This window comes from Ooceraea biroi, chromosome 14, assembly GCF_003672135.1.
Source record: "Ooceraea biroi isolate clonal line C1 chromosome 14, Obir_v5.4, whole genome shotgun sequence".
In the NCBI taxonomy this organism is placed as follows: domain Eukaryota; kingdom Metazoa; phylum Arthropoda; class Insecta; order Hymenoptera; family Formicidae; genus Ooceraea; species Ooceraea biroi.
The window spans coordinates 3,444,934-3,467,826 of record NC_039519.1 but is presented as its reverse complement, the minus strand read 5'-3'; the positions used below and the strand labels follow the sequence as shown (position 1 = coordinate 3,467,826).

General features: G+C 36.7%; 5 protein-coding genes across 8 annotated transcripts; 2 read left to right on the top strand and 3 right to left on the bottom strand.

The window, feature by feature from the left end:
- Nucleotides 1–99: 99 nt before the first annotated feature.
- On the bottom strand, nt 100–3,184 carry LOC105286763 (cytosolic Fe-S cluster assembly factor NUBP1 homolog). 2 transcript variants are annotated; one of them, XM_026974786.1, is made up of 7 exons: nt 2,721–3,184; nt 2,130–2,371; nt 1,470–1,571; nt 1,277–1,367; nt 902–1,167; nt 641–827; nt 100–547 (listed from the first exon to the last, which is right to left on the bottom strand). In XM_026974786.1, the coding sequence occupies exons 1-7, from the start codon at nt 2,812–2,814 to the stop codon at nt 483–485; spliced, it is 1,047 nt and encodes a 348-aa protein (XP_026830587.1). In that variant the 5' UTR covers nt 2,815–3,184; the 3' UTR covers nt 100–482. The 2 variants fall into 2 exon arrangements, with proteins under 2 accessions (XP_026830587.1, XP_026830588.1); XM_026974787.1 differs by having other exon boundaries at nt 2,731–3,181.
- Nucleotides 1,578–5,464, top strand: LOC105286758 (tektin-3). Of its 2 annotated transcripts, XM_011351933.2 has the most exons (9): nt 1,578–1,898; nt 3,161–3,306; nt 3,579–3,821; nt 3,891–4,123; nt 4,208–4,317; nt 4,391–4,539; nt 4,614–4,836; nt 4,894–5,048; nt 5,120–5,464. In XM_011351933.2, exons 1-9 carry the CDS (start codon nt 1,854–1,856, stop codon nt 5,328–5,330), a joined length of 1,515 nt encoding a protein of 504 aa, XP_011350235.2. In that variant the 5' UTR covers nt 1,578–1,853; the 3' UTR covers nt 5,331–5,464. The 2 variants fall into 2 exon arrangements, with proteins under 2 accessions (XP_011350235.2, XP_019889669.2); XM_020034110.2 differs by lacking the exon at nt 1,578–1,898 and having other exon boundaries at nt 3,202–3,517.
- Nucleotides 5,456–6,580, bottom strand: LOC105286754 (cytochrome c oxidase assembly protein COX11, mitochondrial). The gene is made up of 3 exons (XM_011351919.3): nt 6,377–6,580; nt 5,880–6,203; nt 5,456–5,678 (listed from the first exon to the last, which is right to left on the bottom strand). Exons 1-3 carry the CDS (start codon nt 6,578–6,580, stop codon nt 5,520–5,522), a joined length of 687 nt encoding a protein of 228 aa, XP_011350221.1. The 3' UTR covers nt 5,456–5,519.
- Nucleotides 6,581–9,803: 3,223 nt separating this feature from the next.
- LOC105286770 (NF-kappa-B-repressing factor) lies at nt 9,804–12,858 on the top strand. The gene is made up of 8 exons (XM_011351961.3): nt 9,804–10,185; nt 10,740–10,873; nt 11,049–11,128; nt 11,202–11,428; nt 11,653–11,779; nt 12,002–12,192; nt 12,300–12,470; nt 12,550–12,858. The coding sequence occupies exons 1-8, from the start codon at nt 10,016–10,018 to the stop codon at nt 12,743–12,745; spliced, it is 1,296 nt and encodes a 431-aa protein (XP_011350263.2). The 5' UTR covers nt 9,804–10,015; the 3' UTR covers nt 12,746–12,858.
- Nucleotides 12,859–14,817: 1,959 nt separating this feature from the next.
- LOC105286775 (IDLSRF-like peptide) lies at nt 14,818–22,806 on the bottom strand. 2 transcript variants are annotated; one of them, XM_011351980.3, is made up of 5 exons: nt 22,492–22,806; nt 22,130–22,376; nt 19,146–19,274; nt 18,574–18,726; nt 14,818–18,232 (listed from the first exon to the last, which is right to left on the bottom strand). In XM_011351980.3, the coding sequence occupies exons 2-5, from the start codon at nt 22,257–22,259 to the stop codon at nt 18,039–18,041; spliced, it is 606 nt and encodes a 201-aa protein (XP_011350282.1). In that variant the 5' UTR covers nt 22,260–22,376; nt 22,492–22,806; the 3' UTR covers nt 14,818–18,038. The 2 variants fall into 2 exon arrangements, with proteins under 2 accessions (XP_011350282.1, XP_011350275.1); XM_011351973.3 differs by having other exon boundaries at nt 22,130–22,373.
- Between the last annotated feature and the right edge of the window lie 87 nt (nt 22,807–22,893).

Here is a 22,893-nt window from a genome sequence, read left to right as displayed (position 1 = left end):
ACTTTTATTTTTTTAATTTTTTATGCTTCGAAAAACTTTTTAATCACTTCCAATGTTGGACATGGACTCGGGAGAAGTGTATTAATAAATAGAAAAATTAATAAATAATTGACGTTTTGTATTTTTTCCAGTATCAATCACATTAGCGCCCACACCGTTCGTGTGCGCTGCTATATGCTTATTATCGCTACCAGTCCGCAAGTTAAAACATCATTTGTTGCACTTTATCGAATTTTTTACCTTATCGCTCGTTACACGATAAACAGAAAGTGCTTCCAGACGTCTAATTAGCATGTAACAAAGCACGTATCAAACGTTTATTATATGCTGTCGCACTTGTATCGAGTCTGCAAATTATGTGGATTAAAGCAGCCGCAAGATTACCCATTGAAAAGTTGCGAATATAAAACGAAATAAATCTTGCAAATTTTAATTAACGATAACGAGTACATTTACACTTGGATTTTTGTACAAAAGTACGTTTACGTATTTTGTATGGAATTGTTAGGACAGTTTTCCTTTTCCTCTTCACACTTTTGAACGATGCCTGAAAAGAAAATTTTTTTAAGGATTTTTTCTGATTATTTATAAAAATTTCTATCACCTTCCTTATATCCGTTAAATCCGTTAAAAATCTTACGTTTGCAAATCTTATTTAGGAAGTCCACGGTTGGCGAATCTGGCATCTCCGTGAGAAAACTTTTACCCTCGTCGCAGCACCTGGCCAGCAACGGATCTAGAGGTATCGAGCCTAAGAACTCCACGTTCAGCTCTTTCGACATCGCCTGCGCACCACCGGTCGAAGCTGGAAATATTTCCGCGGTATTCTGCGTGACAGAGGTGTCGTGTGTTAGTTATACATTTATATATATTTTTTTTTATGTTGAGTTTTCATGCCTACCTTGCACTTGGGGCATACGAACATAGTCATATTCTCAATCACGCCCAAGATTGGAATGTTCACTTTCCTGCAGAAGTCTATTTCCTTCCTGACATCCAAGAGAGCGACCTGCGGCGGCGTTGTGACAATTACGGCGCCCGTAACACCTGCGTCTTTGAGGTACGAGGTAGCTGACAGGTGTTCATCCGATGTGCCGGGCGGTGTGTCCAATACAAGATAATCCAGGCTACCCCAATCGACTTCCGACAGGAATTGCCTGATCATACCTGCGCGATCATACGTAAATGTATAGAAAACTTTTAAACTATATTAATGTATTATTTTAATATTAAATATATTAATAAAAGCGATAAAAGATAGTCTTGCAAGCAATACCGTTCTTCTTTGGTCCCCTCCATATTACCGCATCACTCGGACTGCCGAGCAAAAATCCAATCGACATCAACGACAAGTTATCCTCGATATACTAAAATGTAATATTTAATATTATAAAATATTATATTATATTTCTGTATAATAAAAGGCTTCTCTTATTGGTACAACGTTCTATTTTTATTAATTTTCTTACCACAGGCGACCATCCCGATCCACTTTGGTGAACCTGCTCACCAAGCGCTCCAAGTACCCTTGGCTGCGATGGTCCACAAATGTCAATGTCTAGTACTCCAACCTGCACGAGACACACAGAGACTAAATATGAAATTTAGTGGAATTATAGAATTCAAACTTTATGATCAAACTAATTGAACCGTAATTGTCAATTGCACATGATATACTTTATTTACGGTGATTCACTATTGAAAGGAATGAGGACATCGAAATGCTTGGAGATCAATAAAGGACTGGCACAGGTTGATACGACATACATAGCTATCCTAGTTACCTATATATATAGGTAGGATTCCCTGTTTAAGGTTATTTCCTGCAAGCTGGTAGCACTCATTATGTGGATATGTACATTGAAAATCACATGGATGTACTTGGATCAAGCAGAAGAGTAAGCATAATAATTTTATAAAATAAATGATATATTCATTTTTGAGCTTTATCAGCAAGAGATAATATATTATTATTGATTGTAAAATATATATTACATTATGTAATGGGCATGATTAGGGTGAATCAGCAATAAAAGATCACAAATAATTTTCTGCATCAATTTCAAATAAGAGACATTGCATGTTTATTCTAAGCATCTTTCGTGCCGCTTACGATCAAGCATACTTACATTTTTATCAGGATTATTTGTCGCGATGCACCTGGATAGCAACGATGTCACGGTACTCTTGCCTACACCTCCCTTACCCGAAAGCACCAGCAGCTTGTTCCGCACCAAGGAAAGTCTTTCCTTCACGAGCGCAATGCCAGGATCTGGCTGCTTGGCAGCTCCAGACGAGCACAGTGATTGATTCGGACACCCTGCGCATGCTGAAGCTTTGCCAGCACTCTCGCTTTGCGTCCCAGGACAATCTAAAAAATATATCTTATGAATTTCCTTGTAGTGCACACCTTGTAACAGATAATGATAAATAATTTACTGGATTAAAAATTATTCGTGAAAGTATTACATTTTTACAACACCAACCAGATTTTATATTTATAAGTAATATAAAAAAAGTGTGAAATAATATAAATATAAATGTCAAAGCTCTGAATTGAAGTATAGACCTGACCTAACCTCAAAGTCTTGACGACTGATACATTATACACAGATAATGCAATAAAACTGATATATTAATCATGTAATCTCAATGAATATAAAGTTAGTCTTCAACTGAGTTAATTTTATTTATTAATTTAATTTTTTTAATTAGATTACATATATTTACGTTCAGGAGCTTCGCTAGGTACATCTGCCATGTTGGATTGGCAAAATTATCTTTTGATAGAAAGACTTCGCACTTTTTCATCATTTTGTATACGCTACTGCTAGAAACTTTTCTTATAAAATTATAAATAATTCAATTAAATTCTCCATAAATTAAAAATTTTTATGTAACATAATGTAGAGTGCAATCGCTTATATCATCATTATGATTAGTATAGAAGATATATAATAAATAGCAAATTATCTATATTATTATTATTATTAAGATTATTATTATTATATCATATAGGAAAGTTGATATTATAATCTATCAGGTTACTGTTTTTCTGATAAAGTGGACGAAACGTCGAAACCAAAAGGACAAGAAATGTGGCTTCAAAAAAGGCTTCGGAGACAAATATATTTAATAATAATATATTTTTTATTTGTAGCAATTACAAGCATGGAGCACAGTCGGAGGTTCAATACCTTACATGGAGCCAATAGTTCCAATTCGTATAGGCGGCTACACTCGTATGCACAATTTACTGCCTTGGAGACCGAATGCTGGATTCGAAAACACAGAAGTCATACCCTTGTAAGTAAACTGAGTATCCTACTTTTTCTCATAATCAATTTTCACTTACTTTTTTTATTCTCATTAAAGTGACAGTTATAAATGTAATTCTTTGAGTTCTTTATGGACACACAGAATGATATATTGATCCAACAAACTTTAATGCTGCTCTTGTACATCTCATATCTCTGCTAGTTCTGTAAATTCTTGTCCCTGCTCTGCACCCTCTCGGGTAAATATCTAGCGCGTGAGTCAGAGTGGATACGAAATACGTAATTATTAATCTTATGCAGGACTTCAAGGTCAATATTGAACTATCCGCTGGATGCGAGCGAGAAAATGGGAACGCGACCGTTAAAATTCCCAAATCTGATAACGGGCTATCAACGCAATCCCGTTCACGCGTCGCATGCCGCCCTTTACACGAGATACACGCCACAGGAGTGGTTCCAAAAACAAGTGAAATATTACAACGAAGCGGACTCGCAGAGGCATTATTCGGAGAGGATGCGTAGCGATGCCGTGAGAATTATTAGGTATATAACAGCTTCTCGAATAGTACTAATTCTTACGCAGAATTAATATTACTTGAAAATGTTTCTCAGAAATGCCGAGGAAAAGATACAGCACGGCCAGTACGATACCAATCGGAGACTCGGTGAGAGAATAAGCGACGTTACTTTTTGGCGTAACGAAGTGGCATCGGAACTGGAGAGAATGCTTCACGAAATCGAGAGACTTCAGGATTCCAGGGGTGTCTTAGAGAAGGCAGTACGAGATATCGAAGGACCCCTGCACATCGCAGAGGAATGTCTTTACCACAGAGAAGCTAGAAAAGGTATGAAAAACCTATTACAGAAAGTTACGTTGAAATTATGGAATATATAGAAAATGTTGTTGCGTTCTTGTATACTTTTTTTAGGCACAGAATTGGTACATGACGACTCGGAAAAATGCTTACTGCGAGAGGTGGAGAGCCTGCGGACGAATCAAAAGAAGCTACAGGGCTGTTTAAATAAGTGCAAGGATCAGGTAGAATTTATCTTCACATTCAAGTTTTTCTAATAAATATAATTCGTTAATTGATTGATCGTTTTGTCCGTAGCTACGAAATTGCAGAGCTTCGCAGAATCAACTGGAGCTAGATCTAAAGAACAAAGAATCCGCCTTAGGCATAGATACCGTTTGCCATCACTTGAGCAATCAAACTCACGGGATACAATATTATTCCGGGATTGAAAAATTCGACCCATGGTATTTAATTCTAGTACTTGTGATGAATGATTTTTATACAATATAGCACTACTACATGTCCCGTGCGCCGTTAGTGTTTCCGAGCAGGAGAGCTGGGCGGATGCGGCGAACAGGATAGTGCAGAAATCTCAAAACGAACGCGGTAGGTCGAGCCAGCTACGTACCACCGCCGAGAGTCTCATCAACAAAGTCTCTCAGGAAATGTGGAATACTTGGAGCAACAGCAACAGTTCTCTAGCGCATAGATGTTCCGAGTTACTCGAGGCTAAGAGCAAGCTTCAACAGCACTTGCAGAAAGTAATATAAATAAATAATAAGCTTCCCAGATTAAATCTGATTCGCAAAATGTCGCAGGTGCAGCAAGAAATATTTGACGTCGAGAAAAACTTGGAGTTAATGCGTAAAGCCATCGCGGACAAGAGCTACGCGACGAAAGTCGCACATACCAGGCTGGAGGCGAGAATGCACCGTCCCGATATGGAATTGTGTCGCGATTACGCCCACGCGAGGTACATGCCGCGTGATAGATATATAAAAAACGCCAGACCTCGTTTTTAAATATTTTTCTCACTTTTTGCAGTCTTCAAAAGGAAATCGAGGAGATAAATCATCAGCTCGAGCGAATGCACAAGGCGCTGAAGGAGCTGGAAAATCAGCACCAGAAATTACTGAGGACTCGGACCATGTTGGAGCACGATCTCGCACTGAAAATCGACGCGATATACATCGACAAGGAGAAAGTTTGCGGTCTTAGACGCGCGTATCCTGTTAACGCACTGTTCAGATTTTAATGCTGTTAACGCTAGATTCTACCTGCAGATTTACTGCCATTTACACTTTATGAGAATATTTCTATCATTTGGAATACACTCCTAGAGGAATTTAGGCTACGTGATATTTCCATATAGCACAGAACTTAGAAAAAGAAAACATTAAATATATTTATTTGTACAATTATAACTATCGGGAATAATTACAGTTTACTTTGTCAAGTGACTTTTGACGTAAGTCGGTATAGGCAGTTGGAGTCCTGGTTTCGCTTCGAAGAACGTATAAGAGAGAATTATCTCATCGACAAACTCCAGTTGTGGGTCTTCCGCAAATTCTGGATCAATGTAAAAGAACACTGGCATATCGACCTTAAACGAACACAAAAATAATAATTTATATACATATATGCTACACACTGCCGAATTTAGGATTATATAAATCATGTATCGATAAAAATGTTCACGATTTTAGCTGTTATAATAAAGATTGATCCAAAAAAATAATTATAATTTTGCTATATATGAAGAAGAGATTATTATATAATTTAACGTTAATATAAATAAATGTACCTGTTCGTGTGGACTAAGCATCTGTTCTTCGAAGCAGAAGCATTGTATCTTATTGAAGTACTGTCCTACCTCAAAAGGTAGAACATTGTACGTGGACACTCCCACGATCTGCTCATCAGTGGGATTTGTGGCTGTGTAAAACGCCAGAGCAGTCTCTCCGGGAATAACCATAATGTCCGTCTGTTGGGGTTTGAAGTTCCATTTCATGGATGCCGCTGTGTCCGCGCTAAATTTAACTTTAATCTTCCTGTCTTTGATGGGTGACATTGTGGTCACTTTGCTGGCATCGTGACCAGCACTTACTGTTCCACCGTAACTGTATGACTACAACGACAAAATACGCATTGGCTGTTATTTAAACGACAGACAATGAACATTAAATTATGATATTAACTGTAGTAACAAATAGCGAGTTCGACAATAACGTTCAGTGATATTTAATACATTGAAGCAAACATTATTGAACATGATTGTCGAGCTCAGAAGCACAATTGTACCTGGCAGAACATCCTGTACAAAGGCACCGCGGAGTAGCTCAAACCGATTACCAGAACTCCTAGCCCAGCTCCATAAAAAGCGGTAGTACGTATCCTCTTTCGAAATGGGGTATCCACGTGATTTTTCATTAAATTTCGCGACACGCTGGTGTAGATTTGCCTAACGCACGGCTGCGTCAATCGTCGGCAGACATTAAAATACATTCTGTTATATTTTCTTGTACCACTTTGTACCAAATGGCAAAATTGCTAACCTATACCTCTTGCCACTAATCTTAGGTTAGTCAAGATTAAATAGTTTTTACAGGTACGATAATATTAAGCAATAATCAAGTTAACATAATTTGTCAGCGATGCATACATGACACGTCATAAAAGTCTGTCAAACTTATGAAGACGGCATTGGAACACCATGTGCCACACGAGAAACCATATCGCCTGCCGACATAACCTTAAAGTTACGCACTGCGATCAGATTATACCGTAATATCTATATATATATACATTTCTTTTATCTTTTCGTCACTGTAAGGTCGAATGAGGTATTGTTCGATATATCAAAATTTGGATTTTATTTATTGCAATACATATACGTACTCACGGCACGCACGCACGCACACACGCTTAGCTATCTTTCACGTGCTCGTAAAATATAATATTAGTTATTAGGAAAAGTTTATTGAATCATAGAGATGCACCGGTTGACAAGTCGATTCGTTTCTGGGCATCTTTCGCCCAAAAAAGGCAAAGAATTCATAAAGATCCATTCTTCCATTCGGTGTGAATTACAATTGTAAGTTACAGACCGCCGGAATTACAATTGTAAGTTGCACCGGCTTCTAACCTTTATGCGCTCATTTATCTATTACAAACTTGTATAAAAATCATGAAGAATCATATTTTTGCGGAAGAGAAAGATTTTGATAAAAATGTATCTTCTATCTTGCTGACGGCTTCCTCTGTATATGCAGAATATAATTTTATTAATATTTAAGTATTATCCATCGGAGGGGTGTCCCATTCGGCAGTTCGGCACAATCCTCAATCTACGGTCCAAGGGGTTCGGGCTTCGGCTTCGGCTTTGGATAGTTCGGATCGGATCGAGATCTGCAACACAAACATAAAAAGAAGGGATTAGGGTATATCCACACAAATTTGCATAAGCGTATAACAGATGCACAAGGAATTTGATTGGTCCACAAGCACGCACGAGCACGTGCATGAGAAAATGGACCAATCAAATTCCCTATGCAAATCTGTGTGTTGAATATCAAAATTCATTCAAAAGTGATGCGAGTAAAGTAAAAATTTGAAATTTTCTCGAATTTTCTGCTTGTATCTAAGTGTATCTTCAAATACTCCATAGCCAATAAAATAATCTATACAGCATATGCAGATGAACTTAAGACGGGTTTAAATGTAAGATCCGATTATGAATACCGGCCTTTGTTCTGCTTGGATATACGCGCGATAGCGTGCAAAGAAATTCGAAACAAGCAGGAAATTCGAGAAAATTTCAAATTTTTAATTTACTCCCATCACTTTTGAATGAATTTTAATCAAGATAGTCTCCCAAAGCAAGGATATATTTACATTCAAATTTGCATAAGAGCATAATAAGCGCGTGATACACGTGCAAAGAAATTCGAAACAAGCAGGAAATTCGAAAAAATTTCAAATTTTTAATTTACTCCCATCACTTTTGAATGAATTTTAATCAAGACAGCCTCCCAAAGTAAGGATATATTCACATTCAAATTTGCATAAGAGCATAAGCGCGCGATACACGTGCAAAGAAATTCGAAACAAGCGAAGAAATTCGGTCCTAACTTTAAACATTGTTATCATGGGAAGAACGCAGAAGCGCTTGAAAATAAATACGATATACTCATTCATTGTTAAATTTGTGTCTGCTTAAATATGAAATATTGAATAAATTTTGAAATAAGTCGAATTACAAGAAAAAAGAGAAAAAAAGGAAAATACCTCTGATCAAATTTTCGTTTCCAAAATAAAGCGTCCTCGTTTCGTCCGACCCTCTCGCTAAATCGATTGCACGTGGAGGAAGCACGATTCACATAATCTTGAATATTATTGGCAATATTGGTGCGCAGAATGATAATTAGAAATTCTATGGAAAGATCTTGTATGTCTGTAAAAGTCATTGTGAAGACGATTCGAGAAACAAATTGTATAAATGAATCTACGATATTTATACGAAATTTGTATAATATAGTATTATAAAATGACTGCTTGCGTCGACTGTAGTGTTGACTGTGCAAGTGCTCGAAATCGAATGACCTAATACAAGAGTTGTATTCAGCAGACAACAGTTGAACAACGTTACTGGATTTTCCGCTGAATGACCAATCCGGAGCGTCTGCTGAATGCAGCAATTCTTGTATCAGAGGGTCAATTCTTGTATCATTTCACTTGGTGAAAAGTATAAAAGTGAGAAAATTTACTAGAATATTTCAAATTTTATTGGTTAACACCTAGTGAATTTGCTCATAGCCAATAGGTTTGTTCGCGTTACCTGAAATCTCTAGAACTTTTTGTACTTAGAATGAGATAGATACATAAATGTTACAGAGAAAAAGACGAAGAGACATGAGTGCAAAAAGTGTGAGTAACGCGAACAGACCTAATAAAATCATCCATACAACATTTCCTCGAATCTTAGGCCGGTATTTATAGTCGAATCTTATATTTAAGACCGTCTTAAGTGTATCTTCAGATACTCCATAGCCAATGAAATGATCCATACAGCATCTGCAGATAAACTTAAGATGGTCTTAAGGGGATGCTGGAGCTGCTAGTGAACGTCTTCGCGATTGTGCTGCCATCGCACAATATTTGCACAATAAAATGTTTTTTACAAAAATTTGGCAATTTGTACGCACAAAATCGCTGTTGAGCGGTGTTTGGACACAATTAAGGAATATAAGATTGCTTTTCGAAGTGATTTTAGAAGCGTCATAAAAGAGAATTCTGTGTTTTCCTTTAGGATTAGAGGTTAGAATACAGGAGAACAGAATTCTCTTTTATGACGCTTCTAAAGTCACTTCGAAAAGCATCCTCATATTCCTTAATTGTGTCCAAACACCGCTCAACAGCGATTTTGTGCGTACAAATTGCCAAATTTTTGTAAAAAGCATTTTATTGTGCAAATATTGTGCCGATGGCAGCACCATCGCGAAGAAGTTCACTAGTAGCTCCAGCATCCCCTTAAATATAAGATTCGACTATGAATACCGGCCTTATATTTAAGACCGTTTTAAAGCCCTTTGCATTGTGTAAGGGGCCTAAGTGTTTCTTCAGATACTCCATAGCCAATGAAATGATCTATACAGCATCTGCAGATAAATGAATACCGGCCATAGTTTTGGACATTTTTAATCGTAGTTTCGCCTGAACACCACTAGGCGTCTCTGTAGATCTCCTGCACGTCGATCCTTAACCTAAAACTAGTCTATTTTAATAGGCGCGTCAAATATCCAAAATATTGACTGTTTGACAACGCGGTGTCTAATTGTAGGTACAAGAGACATCAAATCAATAAGGAAAAAAAATAGTCTATTTAACAAGACAAGTATCAGTATTTGTTAGAGAAGAGTTAAAAGAGTGAAGGAAGCGAAAATGAGCGTAAACGAGGATTGGGACGTGGAACAGTACAAAGTGGAACACGAGTCTGATGAACACTGGGAATTGAGGCGAAAATTTTTGCTAGCGCACAAAGACAAGTTTTCAGAGGACACACTTGTTTGTTTGGCTCAAGTGTTTGTTAACGTTGAATTGTTAGGATGCAGGTAAATTATCACATAAATTATCTGCAACCCTGTGTATACAGAATCGAGGAGGAAGATCAATATCAAATTTATATAACGTGTTAAGGTGATCCTGGAGTGGCCAGTGAACTCCGTCGCGGCGTCTGTATTACCGGCGAAATCGGTGATTTTCCTGCATTTTTCAAGAAATATATCTTTTTATTGAATTCACAGAATGAAAAATCCTTTTCCACGATGAAAGTGCACACAATAATGTAGTGTGGAAAATAGGACTTAACTTTCCAAATGGAAAAAAATCACAATTTTGATTTTTTTTCCATTTGGAAAGTTAAGTCCTATTTTCCACACTACATTATTGTGTGTACTTTCATCGTGGAAAAGGATTTTTCATTCTGTGAATTCAATAAAAAGATATATTTCTTGAAAAATGCAGGAAAATCACCGATTCCGCTGGTAATACAGACGACTCCAGGATCGCCTTAATAGGATCGAATAATTATTATTTCGTCCTGTTATTTAATATCATTTAAATAAGCTGTAGAGTGGTTAATTATGCTTCATGTAAATTTCTTTAGATATCCAGAAGAAACAATGGATTTAGTGAAGGATCTATCAGAAGACGTCGCAGCTGAATACAGAGAGAAACAAAAGACAAAATTACAAAGAACGTTTGTAGCAGCATCAGAAGCAGCTAGTTCGAAGATTAAAGGTACAAAAACAAATTGCGAGTTACAGGTTGCATATTTCATCTTTTATGTTTCATTAGGCACTGCATGTTAAATATTCGCTTTATATTTATTTATTTTTTTTATTCTTACATGTTAAAGTAATGCGTAACTATGATTCATGACTTGTGTGATACTTGAGACATCATGTTCTTACAGGACGCACTAGTCAACCATCGACTGTCACAGAAAAGCATGTACCGAACACTTCGAAATATATGCCAAACCCAGCCAATCAGGTTGACTCTCGTAAAAAACTTATTATTGAAAAATCGTGATATGATAGGAAAATCGAATAAAATGAAGTATCAGTCTTGTAGAAAGCTGAACACTGAGGAACCACCTTCTAAAAGACTGAACACTGAGGAACGACCTTCTAAAAGACGAAAGATCAATGTTACATCATGCGGGGATCACTCGTATGGAGACATTATTCTGTGGGAAAGACCGGGTGACGTACCACAAAGTATACTGAACACTTCAGCTAATATATCGGGTGCTAATCTAAAATGGGAGTACGGTCAGAAACAAGGAGTTTGGTAAATATCTTGTAATGAAATAAAGAAAATAAAATTAATGTACGAAGAAGGGCTACATAAATATACAGAGTGTCCCAAAACCACCAATAATAATTTTAAGGGCATATTCTATGGAACATTCTGTGTAGAGAAAGATAATTTAAATTTATTCACAGAAAACAATTTCTGTTTGTAATTTTAAATTTGTATGAGGATCGTACAGTATTTTTCATATTCTACTTTAGGGAGTGTGTCATTTATCTCAATTCAAAGAGATTGGCAAGTTGCACCAGTTTCAATAAGAAAATTGCAAAGAATGACACAGCTAGGGACGCATTAAACGAATTACGAAAGCGTTATTACACTATTAAGGTAAAGGAAAACCTGAAAGACTATTCTAAGTAATTATTTATTATTGATACTTAATTATATTTTATTAGAAGTAAGGATTACGAAGAAACTGTTTTTAAAAAAGATATTTCTTCAGATCTTCATCTTACTCATGCATTTTTATTTCATAATAAATAATTACAAGTAATAAAATATTTTTGTCCATTCACATATGTGTTTCGTGTGTGCGCTTAAAAAATTCAGGTTAAACCAAGCACGGATGCAACATCAAATGTAACGGTAACGACAAAGGAGATAAAGCCGGAGGCGACTGTTCACGACGACGAACGGAAAGAATCCAATGGCATCGGGGAAAAAATGATGAAGATGATGGGTTGGATGGGTGGTGGTCTTGGAAAGTCGGAACAGGGTGTTGTCGAGCCTATGTCCACGACGTCAGTAAAACAACTCTCGATCAGTTTGTCAAAAAAATCTGAGGAATTTTTTTCTCTCTTTTATTCGCTCGTCGTCGTTCCTAAAATATCAATTTTTTTCTGTTTAGACTTGAACCTCAGGTAAGCCGAAAAGGTCTCGGCTTGAAATCGGGTTCTTGCACAGCACACGAAGTGAAAGCCAAATGCCAAAAGCTGTTTAGAGATTTCCTAAGGACCGATATGCAAAACGATATTGTGTTTCTGGACTTTACTAACGATGAGAGACAAGTGATTCACCAGTAGGTATCGTGTTGTAACGAATTGTGCAAGAAGCTTCACGTCTCATCGTGTGATGAGAACGTTTTGCATCCGTTTCAGAATCGCACGGACGATGGACCTCAAGTCACGCAGTTACGGCCCCACAGATAAGCGGAAACTGATAGTCTCGCGTAAAATCGATGCCCGTACCTTGCTCCGCGAACTGAAAAGTCTCGGTGGAGCGACAGAAAAATACGAGTTAGTGGAACCAGCCGGCAACAAGCTCACTCCATCGTCCACCTCAACAAGCAGTTAGACATGATAGAGAGAAACGTGCAAACACATGTGTTCACAATAATATTTTCTGTAAGTGTCTATTACGCTGTAACGATTTAGAATTTTGTATAAAGAAACGATATTTTCTCGAGACTTCCTTTTGTAATATTTTATTCCTTAAACAATCCAAAAACAAGCTGTTTGAAGTAATATATCGATATCAGTATTTCAACTGAGATCTCCCTTCGCAGCGTTACAATCTGAAAGCGTGATTCAAGTTCAATTCCAGTTCCAGTAACGGATGGTGTTTTTTTTTGTGCCGAGTAAACATTAAAAGTAAGTACTGTTACATAATGCAGATTAAGAATACAAAGTGCAAAGACGAGATAATGTAAAGTCTATTTAAACAGTGATTGTACAGGCCGAGACCTGCATTTTGCGCGACTGCTGTTTTTCATCAAATTATAATAGGTACATTACGCACGCACATTACCGTGAAATCATGTGATATAATTTAATTTTATTTGAAATGTAATTTAGAATCTAGCAATCAGAATCTAAAAATAATGTCCGCTTCACAATGCCTGTGCTGCTGTGCATGGAAATTATTTCCCAAGAATAGTATATTCAATGAACAACAAAAAAAAAGTATAAAACTTTAAGGAGCGGAGATGTGCTTATAACGTATGCCGCACTTTTGCCGTACGAGAAACATTTTGGCAGTAGAACGATTAGAAATCGAAAAGTAACGTACACAGATAGTATAATGCAGTGCATGACAAATTCAATATATTATCACACATTGTTAAAATTGTTGATAATTCAAGTGGTCAATATATTTATATATGTATATATGCATTCGTTGCGTATGCTCCATCGCTTTGAAATGACAAGGTTGAGAATTGCATTTATTTCTTAAATAATCACTAATTTATTGATAAACTTAATATGCACGAAACAATGCATTTATATTATAATAATTATATAATATAAATGAGCAATAAAAATAATAAAACAATGAATAAAATAATATACTGTATGTATATATACTTGAAAAAAAGATATCTTTTACATATTTATCACATATATTCTAAAATTAATTAATAACTAATATATTCTAAAATAAATTAGTTACTAATTGTACAACCGTAAACAGATGCTCGACAGACATTTCAAAAGAAATGCATCATTTTCTGGTTGAAGTTACGAGAAAGAATGTGTAAAGTACATTTGTGTAATGTTTGTTTTTACCTATTCTTCGAAATTTTGCCATTTGAATTATAAAATGTGAAAAAAACATGGTTTATTATATTGAAAACTGAATTAAATCTAGTACGGAACATTTATGCTTGAAACTTAATTCTCGCAAGACAGCAGATATAATACTTTATAATATTTCTTCTCCACAATATGACACCTGCTTCGATGGTTCATTTCCTTAAATTCTTTCAAGCCTTTTCTTTTTCTTATTAAGTCCTTTATTATTGTAGGAACAATAGTATTAAAGAAATAAAAATTCACAAAATCAATAAATCGTTATTAATAATTTCTATTAATTAAATTATTAATTCGATTAACGGCAAGATTTAAAATTAACTCTACATTTGTATCCACTTTATATCTACATTTTATATGAAGAAAATATATTTCCATAACAAGATTAATAACAAATAAAAGGCTCTTTAATAATAAATAAACAGATATATATGAAGTAATGAAGAATATGGTAACTCATCACATCAAGACGATGGATAACGCGCGTCTTAAAACTGTGACATATATATATCAGCGATTAAGGTGGAACACCGTCTGTCACTCTCAGCAGAGATAAATTTAACATTATAACTTGCAATTCGAAATTGAGACAAAACGATCAAGGCATGTATAGTGAAAACCGGAAGAAAGGGAGGAAGGGAGGAAAGAGAAGGGTGAGAGGGGGAATGTCGCATCGTACCATCATGACCCCTCTTTCTTTCTGACGCAGTTGTTCGCTAGACACACAAGTTCCCTCGGATTTTGCCCTCGGTCCAGGCCCTACTTTGGACCGTAATTGACATTTGGAGGGAATATTACACTTTTTCTTCATTATATACCAAAATATTATCTCTACCATCTGATAAAAGTGATTTCTTTGTTGATATGTATTCGTTTCATATATATATATATTATGTATGTATATATATATATACACGCGCACATACGCATACACACGCACACGTATGTATGTGTGTGAGTGTGTCTATATATTTATGGCTATGTCTATACGTATATGTAGTATATGTATGCGTGTGCATATATGTCCATCAAAGATATAGAATATAAAACAAAGATATATAGATATATTGACTAAGCATTCACAAACTTCCTTCATATATAATTATATCAATGCAGGAGGCGACAGATGATAGAAACATCTACTCCCCCTGTCTTACGTAATTGCACTGAAAAATAGAAAGAGAAAACTGCAGTACTTTTTCAATCATACTTCTCATACTTTTATTATAATCGTTAACGCGACGTCGCTCTACGGACGAAATGCTTGGTCTATATATGTATATGTTATATATATATTTTTATTTTCTTTTAACCGTTTATATGTGTCATATGTACACACGTACACATATCCTGGCTCTTTCCATACGTTACATTAAAGATTAGAAGATATGTCTCAATCGTTTCTTGACTAGAAGATACGCTTAGTAGATACATAGATCGATACTTATCAACGGGAATTCTCTCGAGGTAAAAAACCCTTCAGTTTGCCATTTCTCGATTGTCGTGAATAGCATATATTTTTATAAATATATATATGTGTGTGTGTGTGTGTATACACACGTATACCTAAGAATTTATAACTCGTAACGCGCGCGCTCCCTCTCTTTAAAGTAAAAGAAAAGCGCAATGAGAAGTGCTACCTCGAGAGAGTCTAACGCTAATATATTTTATTTTATTTTATGTTTTTTTTTTAATATATATCTTCATATAATTTAATGATATGTATCGTGTACTGATATGTATCGTGTTGCAGTAGTGAAAATATTAATACACTAATGTTATACATACATACATACGTACATCATACATACGTACATACATACATGCATACATATATATACACCATGTACGTATATACATATATGTGTATGTATGTGTGTGTGTGTGTATTTTGCTTTCTTCCTAATAAGTAAAGCGCGCGTCGTACCCTGAAAGAACGCAACGCAATGCTTTATCTTCACTTTTTTGTACCCGTTTCAGCTTTGAAACGTACAAATGTAACATTTTCGTATATATTATATGCGACGATTGTGCGATGCTCGACTGCACCGAGAAAAATCAAGAGTACTTAATTCCCTATACCAAATACATTTTTTTTCACACCGCAAATTCAAATGCGTTATTAAATTTAGCGGCTACGTTCATTTTACGTCATCACACATTCGCGTCAAATAACATGTATTAAAAACCTACAATTTAATAAACGCGGCGGAAATACGAACCGAAGGTTTTTTCTCGGTGAGAAAAAACCTTTTCATTTATATTTCATACCGTGCAACATTTATGTTGCAAAATTTATATAAATAGGAGAGATTACGATAAAATTAAACTCTGAAAGATATAAATATAGACTGAGAGAACATTGGTCTAAATCAATAATACTCTTTCAGCAGTAACCGGCTCAGTTTTAAAAGCTATCATATCACGATAATATATAAAATATTCAGTATGTAATTTATTACATAATTATCTCGTGTAATAAATTACAAGTAAAACCTCACAGCGTCGTTGTTTACTTGCAAAATATGTTAAAAGGATAATACCCTAATGAAATAACGCAAACAATAGTTACGTGCAGTTAATTTACAATATGCTGAAATAATTGAGAGTACATAGATCCTTGCGACTACCTTTTTCGTCTGTCTTCAACTTTTTACCGAAGCATAACTCTTGGTTCAACAATTGTGCACTTTCAAAAGACCGATCTTCGATAATGCTGCTAATACTAATGAGATCATCACCCAAATCACGAATAAATAAATAATATCAATAAAATCACGAGTAAATAAATAAATAAATAAACAATCACGACGGTTTACGAAATATTTTACGGAGAATACTGGGAGATACTGATTTTCATTAACACCAATTTGTTCGAACGCAATTGCTCCAAGAGTTTAATTTCGCGGAGTTCTCTTAAGACTCAAGGATTGGCAATCTCGTCGAGAAATTCTTAAAAGCGTTCTCTTATTGAGCAATACAAATTTGAAATCGTTATATACATATATTTTTGTCACAATTGAAATAAAAACTTTTCAAATCGTTAGACAACAAGTGTCAAATTGACAATACGCGTACTGTTAATATTCTCCAATGACTATAAAAAATTCGTATACTGTATATACATATTTTGAGACAAATTTAGATAGATGCATCGTGTAGATTTTAAATAAAAAGTTCAGTGCACAACTGTCAGACGATTACATCACTGCTTGTCGCGCAAGCAATTGTAGTCGACATATCGTCGTTTATGCAATGTGACGCGGTATACATGCGACATATTGACGTGCTAACATATTGAGAGAGATGGGACTCGAATAAAACCGGCGTATGCATGAGGGTAAAGAAACCCTGTTAGTATAGTAGTGTTACAAGATACACGAGGAAGCTCAATATTTTAGAAATAGGTCGGGTGAAAGCTCATCATTCCTTCATAAAGAAAGATCACGCTTTGACGCGCAGCTGGGAGAAGTGAGACAAAATTGTTAAGCACTGCTAAATGCACCACAGATGCGATAAAAATCCTTTGAGAGTATAATACGATATGTTAGCGATCAGTCGCGTCCCAGTTGATGCACTCTTCCTTTAAGCAGATCAAAAGTACTCTCGATGCGTAAACGTTAAGTCCGTCATATCGGTTAATTATATACGATAGTTAGAAAATATGCGCAAACGAAAGCTCGCCTAAACGTTTATCACGCGAGAGTCGACTCGCTCGCACATATCATCAATCACCTTAACGATTATCTCGGTGCTCTTGGTTGGTTGGGGCGCTTGCCACATCGAAGCAAGAACGGGAGACTCGAGAGAGGGATAGAAAAGGAAAGAAGATTCACAAGATTACATCCGCATAAAGACTTGCGACGAAAGAGAGGGAGAGTGGCCATAGAAAGGACGACTTAGGCTTCATCAAATGAAGGGGGATTATTGCGACGATGCAAAAGGTGCGATGATAAAAATGCAACGCCGGCGGCGATGCGGCAGCGATAGCGCGTCATCGACGGCGGCGGCGGCGGCGGCGACGGCAATGGCGGTTCAGCGGCGAGTTGAGCGGCCGTTCAATCGAGGAAACCCGTCTTCACGAGTTTCTCGAGGAAGAACTTGACGTCGCCGAGTTCAGAATCCTTGATACCGATGGACTTCAACATACCCAGATCGCCGTTCTCCACCGCCATGAAGACCGAACGCAAGTGCTCAAGATCCGAACGCATCAGGTGCAACGCAGCGCCGAAGTCTTCGATCGTCTGCGACTCTGATGGCCGAAACAGATTGTCATGAATGATCATCGGCTTGTTAGTGGCCAATCAAATTGTTCGACGGCTCGTCAGTTGCCAGAGAGCGAATCTTTTGAGGATAAAATCATGCCGATTGTATGACAAACAAATAATTTATTATATTTAACGATTTTTGTGTAAAGTTGGACGTTCGTGAGATCGTGATGTTTTATTTTTGTCAATAGATTTCCGATATATAAAAAAACGTATCATTATTGATTTATGTTGATATTGAAGAGAAAGTTGAATTGTTTCGATGTTTTGATTCGTACCACGCTCTCTGTACCGTATAAAGTTTATAGTTCTATTCAATTCTTACCGGATAATGCGATGGCTACTTTTTCCACGCCACCGAGAGGTTTCAGCGTATCGCGCGCCTTGGTTCCAAACAGTTTTTCCAAATAATTAGGACCATGACTGGCTAGCAGAGACTGCAGAAAACTCGCAGTTTCTTCTACGGGTGGTCGTTTGGCTGTAACAGCAGAAAAGTAAACTCCATATCCACTATGAAATAAATTGAGCGCAAAAGATTATAATAAAATATCCTCGTACACATTATTTAAAATTATCTTAAATTATTTTCTCTTAAATTTTCTCTTTAAATCTTAAAACAAAGTAGAAAACAGTAATTAAAAAACAGTGAAGTCATAATTAAGATGGATGAAGAAATAAAAATTTAAGTAGATAAAAGAAAGATGCATCTTACGCGAAAAATTTCAATACAAATGGAAAATTACATGCATATAAAGTCTAAAAATATATTTTTTTAAATATATTTATTATAATGTAAAAATACACATAAAAAATCAAACTATATCTTTACATTCAAAGTTAATTATAGTCATGATTCTGTGGCACGAATAATGAAATTAGATTTATTGTACTGCTCACCTGCGGTACACAGCCTTGAATCTTCGTCATATCCATCTTGACAATCGGGTGCTCCGTCGCACAAATATTGTATCGAAATGCAAGCACCATCACCCGGACACTTGAACGGTTCGTATGGGTGACAAGCATCTGAAATATGTGAATAAAAAAATATCTTCCAAGAAGAAAAAGATAATTAAAACCCCATGTATCTTATCTACTTTGTAGGCGAACATTTAGGAAGAATTACGTTACGTTACGTTCGTTAATCACAAATTGCGGGATGATTAAATTACAATGATAATGTATTAAAGTGAAGGTTTCGAAACGGGACTATTAAGCGCGGAAATGTCACAGCACCTCTCTTTGCATGCGAAGCTTTCGGGATAATTACGAAACATGGCAATCATGTTACTCACGCGATAGTCGCCGCCGTACGCGGCTGACGGTGCTTAAAAATTAATTAAGAAGATATGGAAATAGATGTAAAAACAATTATGACGCACAATCGTTGTACAGTTTTCCTCTTCCTATCGGATCATTGCCGTATGCAACTCCTTTTTGCTAAAATATTTGTCATTGTGACTGGATTTTGTTATTGGATATTATGATGTAATCGTTGCATGTTCATATATTTTGCACACACTGCATATATATAATTTATGTTTAAATATAACGTTGTGTTCACGGAAGCTCCTATATCGATTAACTCTGATCGTATTAGAAATTTGATATCCACTGGCTCGAAAAGTATATTGAACCAGCAAGACTTGCCATCAGTGTTATTGGATTACTATGCAAACATCATAGTTCTTTTTCTCACACGTTTACACAAGATACGGTATTGTAGATATGTCGATATCTGGTGCTTAGCAATATTGAAAGCAAATATTTTACTAATGAACGAAAAGCATTTGAATCATACAAAAAACTTGATATCTTTTAAGAGGAGTTACGTTGAAATACGTTGTTGAATTACTACGTTCGTTATGTAAATTGAATATTGCAACTTATCTCTTACTTTTTTAGATATTTATGATAGACCTTCTCTGCCACATACACGTGCCCCTCAAATATTTAGTAATATTGTAGACAAATATTTTCCCAATCAACGAGAAACGTTGATTCCATGGAGAGTCCCTATTCCCACGAGACCAGTCCCTGATGTCAATGCTAAGTGAGACATTTGAAATATCGACAGAATATTTAAAACAAGATCGTCATGTTGTTTTTCATAATTAAATTGACAAAATGGTATGGATATCGTGTCATGCGTATGTCACTATTTTGCATTGCCAGCGTGTTAGCATTTCGAGAGAGATCGCTTCAAACTTTTACTTTGTGTTTTTATCTATTTTCTAAAGATTTCTTTCTTTCATGTCGTGGAGGTTTTCTATATCAAAATTTTGTTTGCGAACAATTTATATTTTCTGCAATTTTAAAGTTATTTAATTTGAATTAATATTGTTCTGTTTAGTTGTAAAATTCGACAATATAATTAACTCCAGCTTCGTCTATAATTGAAATTGTAAATAGAAGAAAATCTGTAGTTTGCAGAATTTCGAATAAAAAATTCGTATAATTCATTGCTCGTTCGCCTATAAAATTGCAAATCCCGCAGAATAAAAGTACAAAAAGTACTGATGGAAGATGGGTATATTAAGAATCGGAAATTAAAACAGATATTCGTCGGAACTATTCGTGGCAATTCCGACTATAAGATGCACGTTGGCTAAAAACACATTCTTCTAAATGTCACAAGTTTACAAACGTGATTATATACGGCTTAATACGCCGGAGGTACGCGCGTTATTGACCGAGTGACATGTAACTATCCACCGGAGAGCACACTCCCATATGGTCGCGAGTTTCAGTGAAACGGCTCTGTCATAATCGCGCCTTCCGCATCCGTTAACTTTAATGAAGTTAGTCAGCAGGAGGGAGCATAGTAGCGGCAAAGACAACATTGTTTCCCAGAGAAAGTTTTTCCCTATTTCCTTAGTATCCTTAGAAGAGAAGATGAGAGAACATTAATATTAAATAGTTCATGTGTAAATGATGTACAAACTTTCCATACGTAACGTGAAAGAGAAAGATCCTCCACCTTCCTCTACCTCCTTATCTAATTTTTTCTAATCAGTTTGCTAGAAAATTGTACTTTTTAGATAATTCCAAGTGAATATTTTAACAAACTTTACTAATTAATTTACTAATTATACGAAAATGTGTAATCATAAAAATACAAAGTAACAGTTTCCTTGGATATTTTCGAGGAAAAATATCACATGAATACCAGATCAATACCAAAGCAATTAAAAGATCAATATCATTATCAGGTAATTGTTCAAGTGGAACTCTCGTCTACATATATGCGTTTTCGCATAATAATGTTTACATGATGTGTCTATAAATATGAAAAATTCCTGGGAAACAACGTTGCTCTTTTTGTATTGTTACACTCCTCTTCCTAAGGAACGTTCGTTAAAGTTAACGGGCGCACAGGGTGCGATAATGCATATATGTGTGTATGTATATTATGACAGAGACAAAAGATATCAAGTATATTGTTAATCAGCTTCATAAAGAGAACGAATTCGTTTACTTTTCGTATACCAGATTTTTCATGGAATGAAAATGAATTCTTATAAAATGAACATCACAAAAACTCTGTAAACGCGGATTAATATCTAATTTTGTTGAATATCCTGCAATATTTAAAGCGGCAATGAAAAATTTATTAGACTCACGATACTTATTTACTTATTTTCCTTCATCCCCTGTGCGTTCTCTGCGCTTTTCAGAAAAGGAAAAAAAATAATAATCTTCAAGTAAATGCTTCTCATAAAACATTTCCAACATTTCCGCGCGATTACTCCTGCGCTATTTTTCTCGCATGGTTATCTTGATCGGAAAGCTAAGGCTCAAAAGTCGGCAGCCCAGAAGCCGCGTCCCCGCGACTGATTCCTCCTCCCCCTACGATCGTTCAGGTTTCTCTCTCGACTTACCTGAGCGTTTTGTGTTGAAGTGATCGTAGAAGCGGCTGAGGTCGATCGCCATGACGGCTCGTGGAAAGGCGGCGCAGGCCGTCAGGGCGATGCCAAGTGCAACCGCGCCGTTACAGAACCCCCGTACCATCCTCCCTTCGCGGATGTGCGGACGCGATTACGGGCAAGACGGACTCACTCGCGAGACTCCCTTCTCGCACTGCTGCGACGAGCCGAGCCCTTGTCGAACCCCCTGCCGCCGAGACTGCTGGCAATAATGCAAGAGTTAGCGCACGGCACCCCCTGGTTCGTTCGTCCCCGCAGATCGAAGACACGAGGGCGGTGTGCGTATCGTCGATCCGCGAGGATCGTCACCTGCTTACTCGCTCTGTTCGCTCGCGCTGGCACCCCCGTGCGCCACCGAGATTCGGCCGACTTCTCGAGGTGGTCCGCGCAAGGTTCCTCGCCCCGAGAGAACTCTCGCTTCGACCGTGTTATATTTGATGCGTGGGTGTGCAAATGTGCGGGGGTTGCTCCCACTACTCTGTTGCACGCCCTTTCTCGTAGTTCTCGAGCTTCCTTCTCCCTCGAGGCTGCTCTCTGCTTGCTCGCTCGCCCTCACCCTCACCTGCCGCTTCTTTACGCCCGTATCAAAACGGGAATCTTAATTACTACCAGTTGTTAGTGCGTAACAATGGGTGCACGGCCACACTGCGGTGCACATACCTGCACCGTGCGAGGCGAAACGCGGATGGTAGGGCCGTATCGCCGCACGTAATGCTGCG

Coding starts and splice junctions, on each gene's coding strand:
- LOC105286758 (XM_011351933.2), top strand. CDS start 1,854: ATGTACATTGAAAATCACATGGATGTACTTGGATCAAGCAGAAGA. Junction 4,837..4,893: donor TTCAACAGCACTTGCAGAAA/GTAATATAAATA, acceptor AAAATGTCGCAG/GTGCAGCAAGAAATATTTGA. Junction 5,049..5,119: donor CGCGATTACGCCCACGCGAG/GTACATGCCGCG, acceptor CACTTTTTGCAG/TCTTCAAAAGGAAATCGAGG.
- LOC105286763 (XM_026974786.1), bottom strand. CDS start 2,814: ATGATGAAAAAGTGCGAAGTCTTTCTATCAAAAGATAATTTTGCCAAT. Junction 1,168..1,276: donor GAGGGGACCAAAGAAGAACG/GTATTGCTTGCA, acceptor ATGATCGCGCAG/GTATGATCAGGCAATTCCTG. Junction 828..901: donor TCGTATGCCCCAAGTGCAAG/GTAGGCATGAAA, acceptor TCTGTCACGCAG/AATACCGCGGAAATATTTCC.
- LOC105286754 (XM_011351919.3), bottom strand. CDS start 6,580: ATGTATTTTAATGTCTGCCGACGATTGACGCAGCCGTGCGTTAGGCAA. Junction 6,204..6,376: donor TGTACAGGATGTTCTGCCAG/GTACAATTGTGC, acceptor TTGTCGTTGTAG/TCATACAGTTACGGTGGAAC. Junction 5,679..5,879: donor TGCTTAGTCCACACGAACAG/GTACATTTATTT, acceptor TGTTCGTTTAAG/GTCGATATGCCAGTGTTCTT.
- LOC105286770 (XM_011351961.3), top strand. CDS start 10,016: ATGAGCGTAAACGAGGATTGGGACGTGGAACAGTACAAAGTGGAACAC. Junction 10,186..10,739: donor GTTGAATTGTTAGGATGCAG/GTAAATTATCAC, acceptor AAATTTCTTTAG/ATATCCAGAAGAAACAATGG. Junction 11,429..11,652: donor GGTCAGAAACAAGGAGTTTG/GTAAATATCTTG, acceptor ATTCTACTTTAG/GGAGTGTGTCATTTATCTCA.
- LOC105286775 (XM_011351980.3), bottom strand. CDS start 22,259: ATGGTACGGGGGTTCTGTAACGGCGCGGTTGCACTTGGCATCGCCCTG. Junction 18,727..19,145: donor TTCAAGGCTGTGTACCGCAG/GTGAGCAGTACA, acceptor CTGCTGTTACAG/CCAAACGACCACCCGTAGAA. Junction 18,233..18,573: donor AGTAGCCATCGCATTATCCG/GTAAGAATTGAA, acceptor TTCGGCCATCAG/AGTCGCAGACGATCGAAGAC.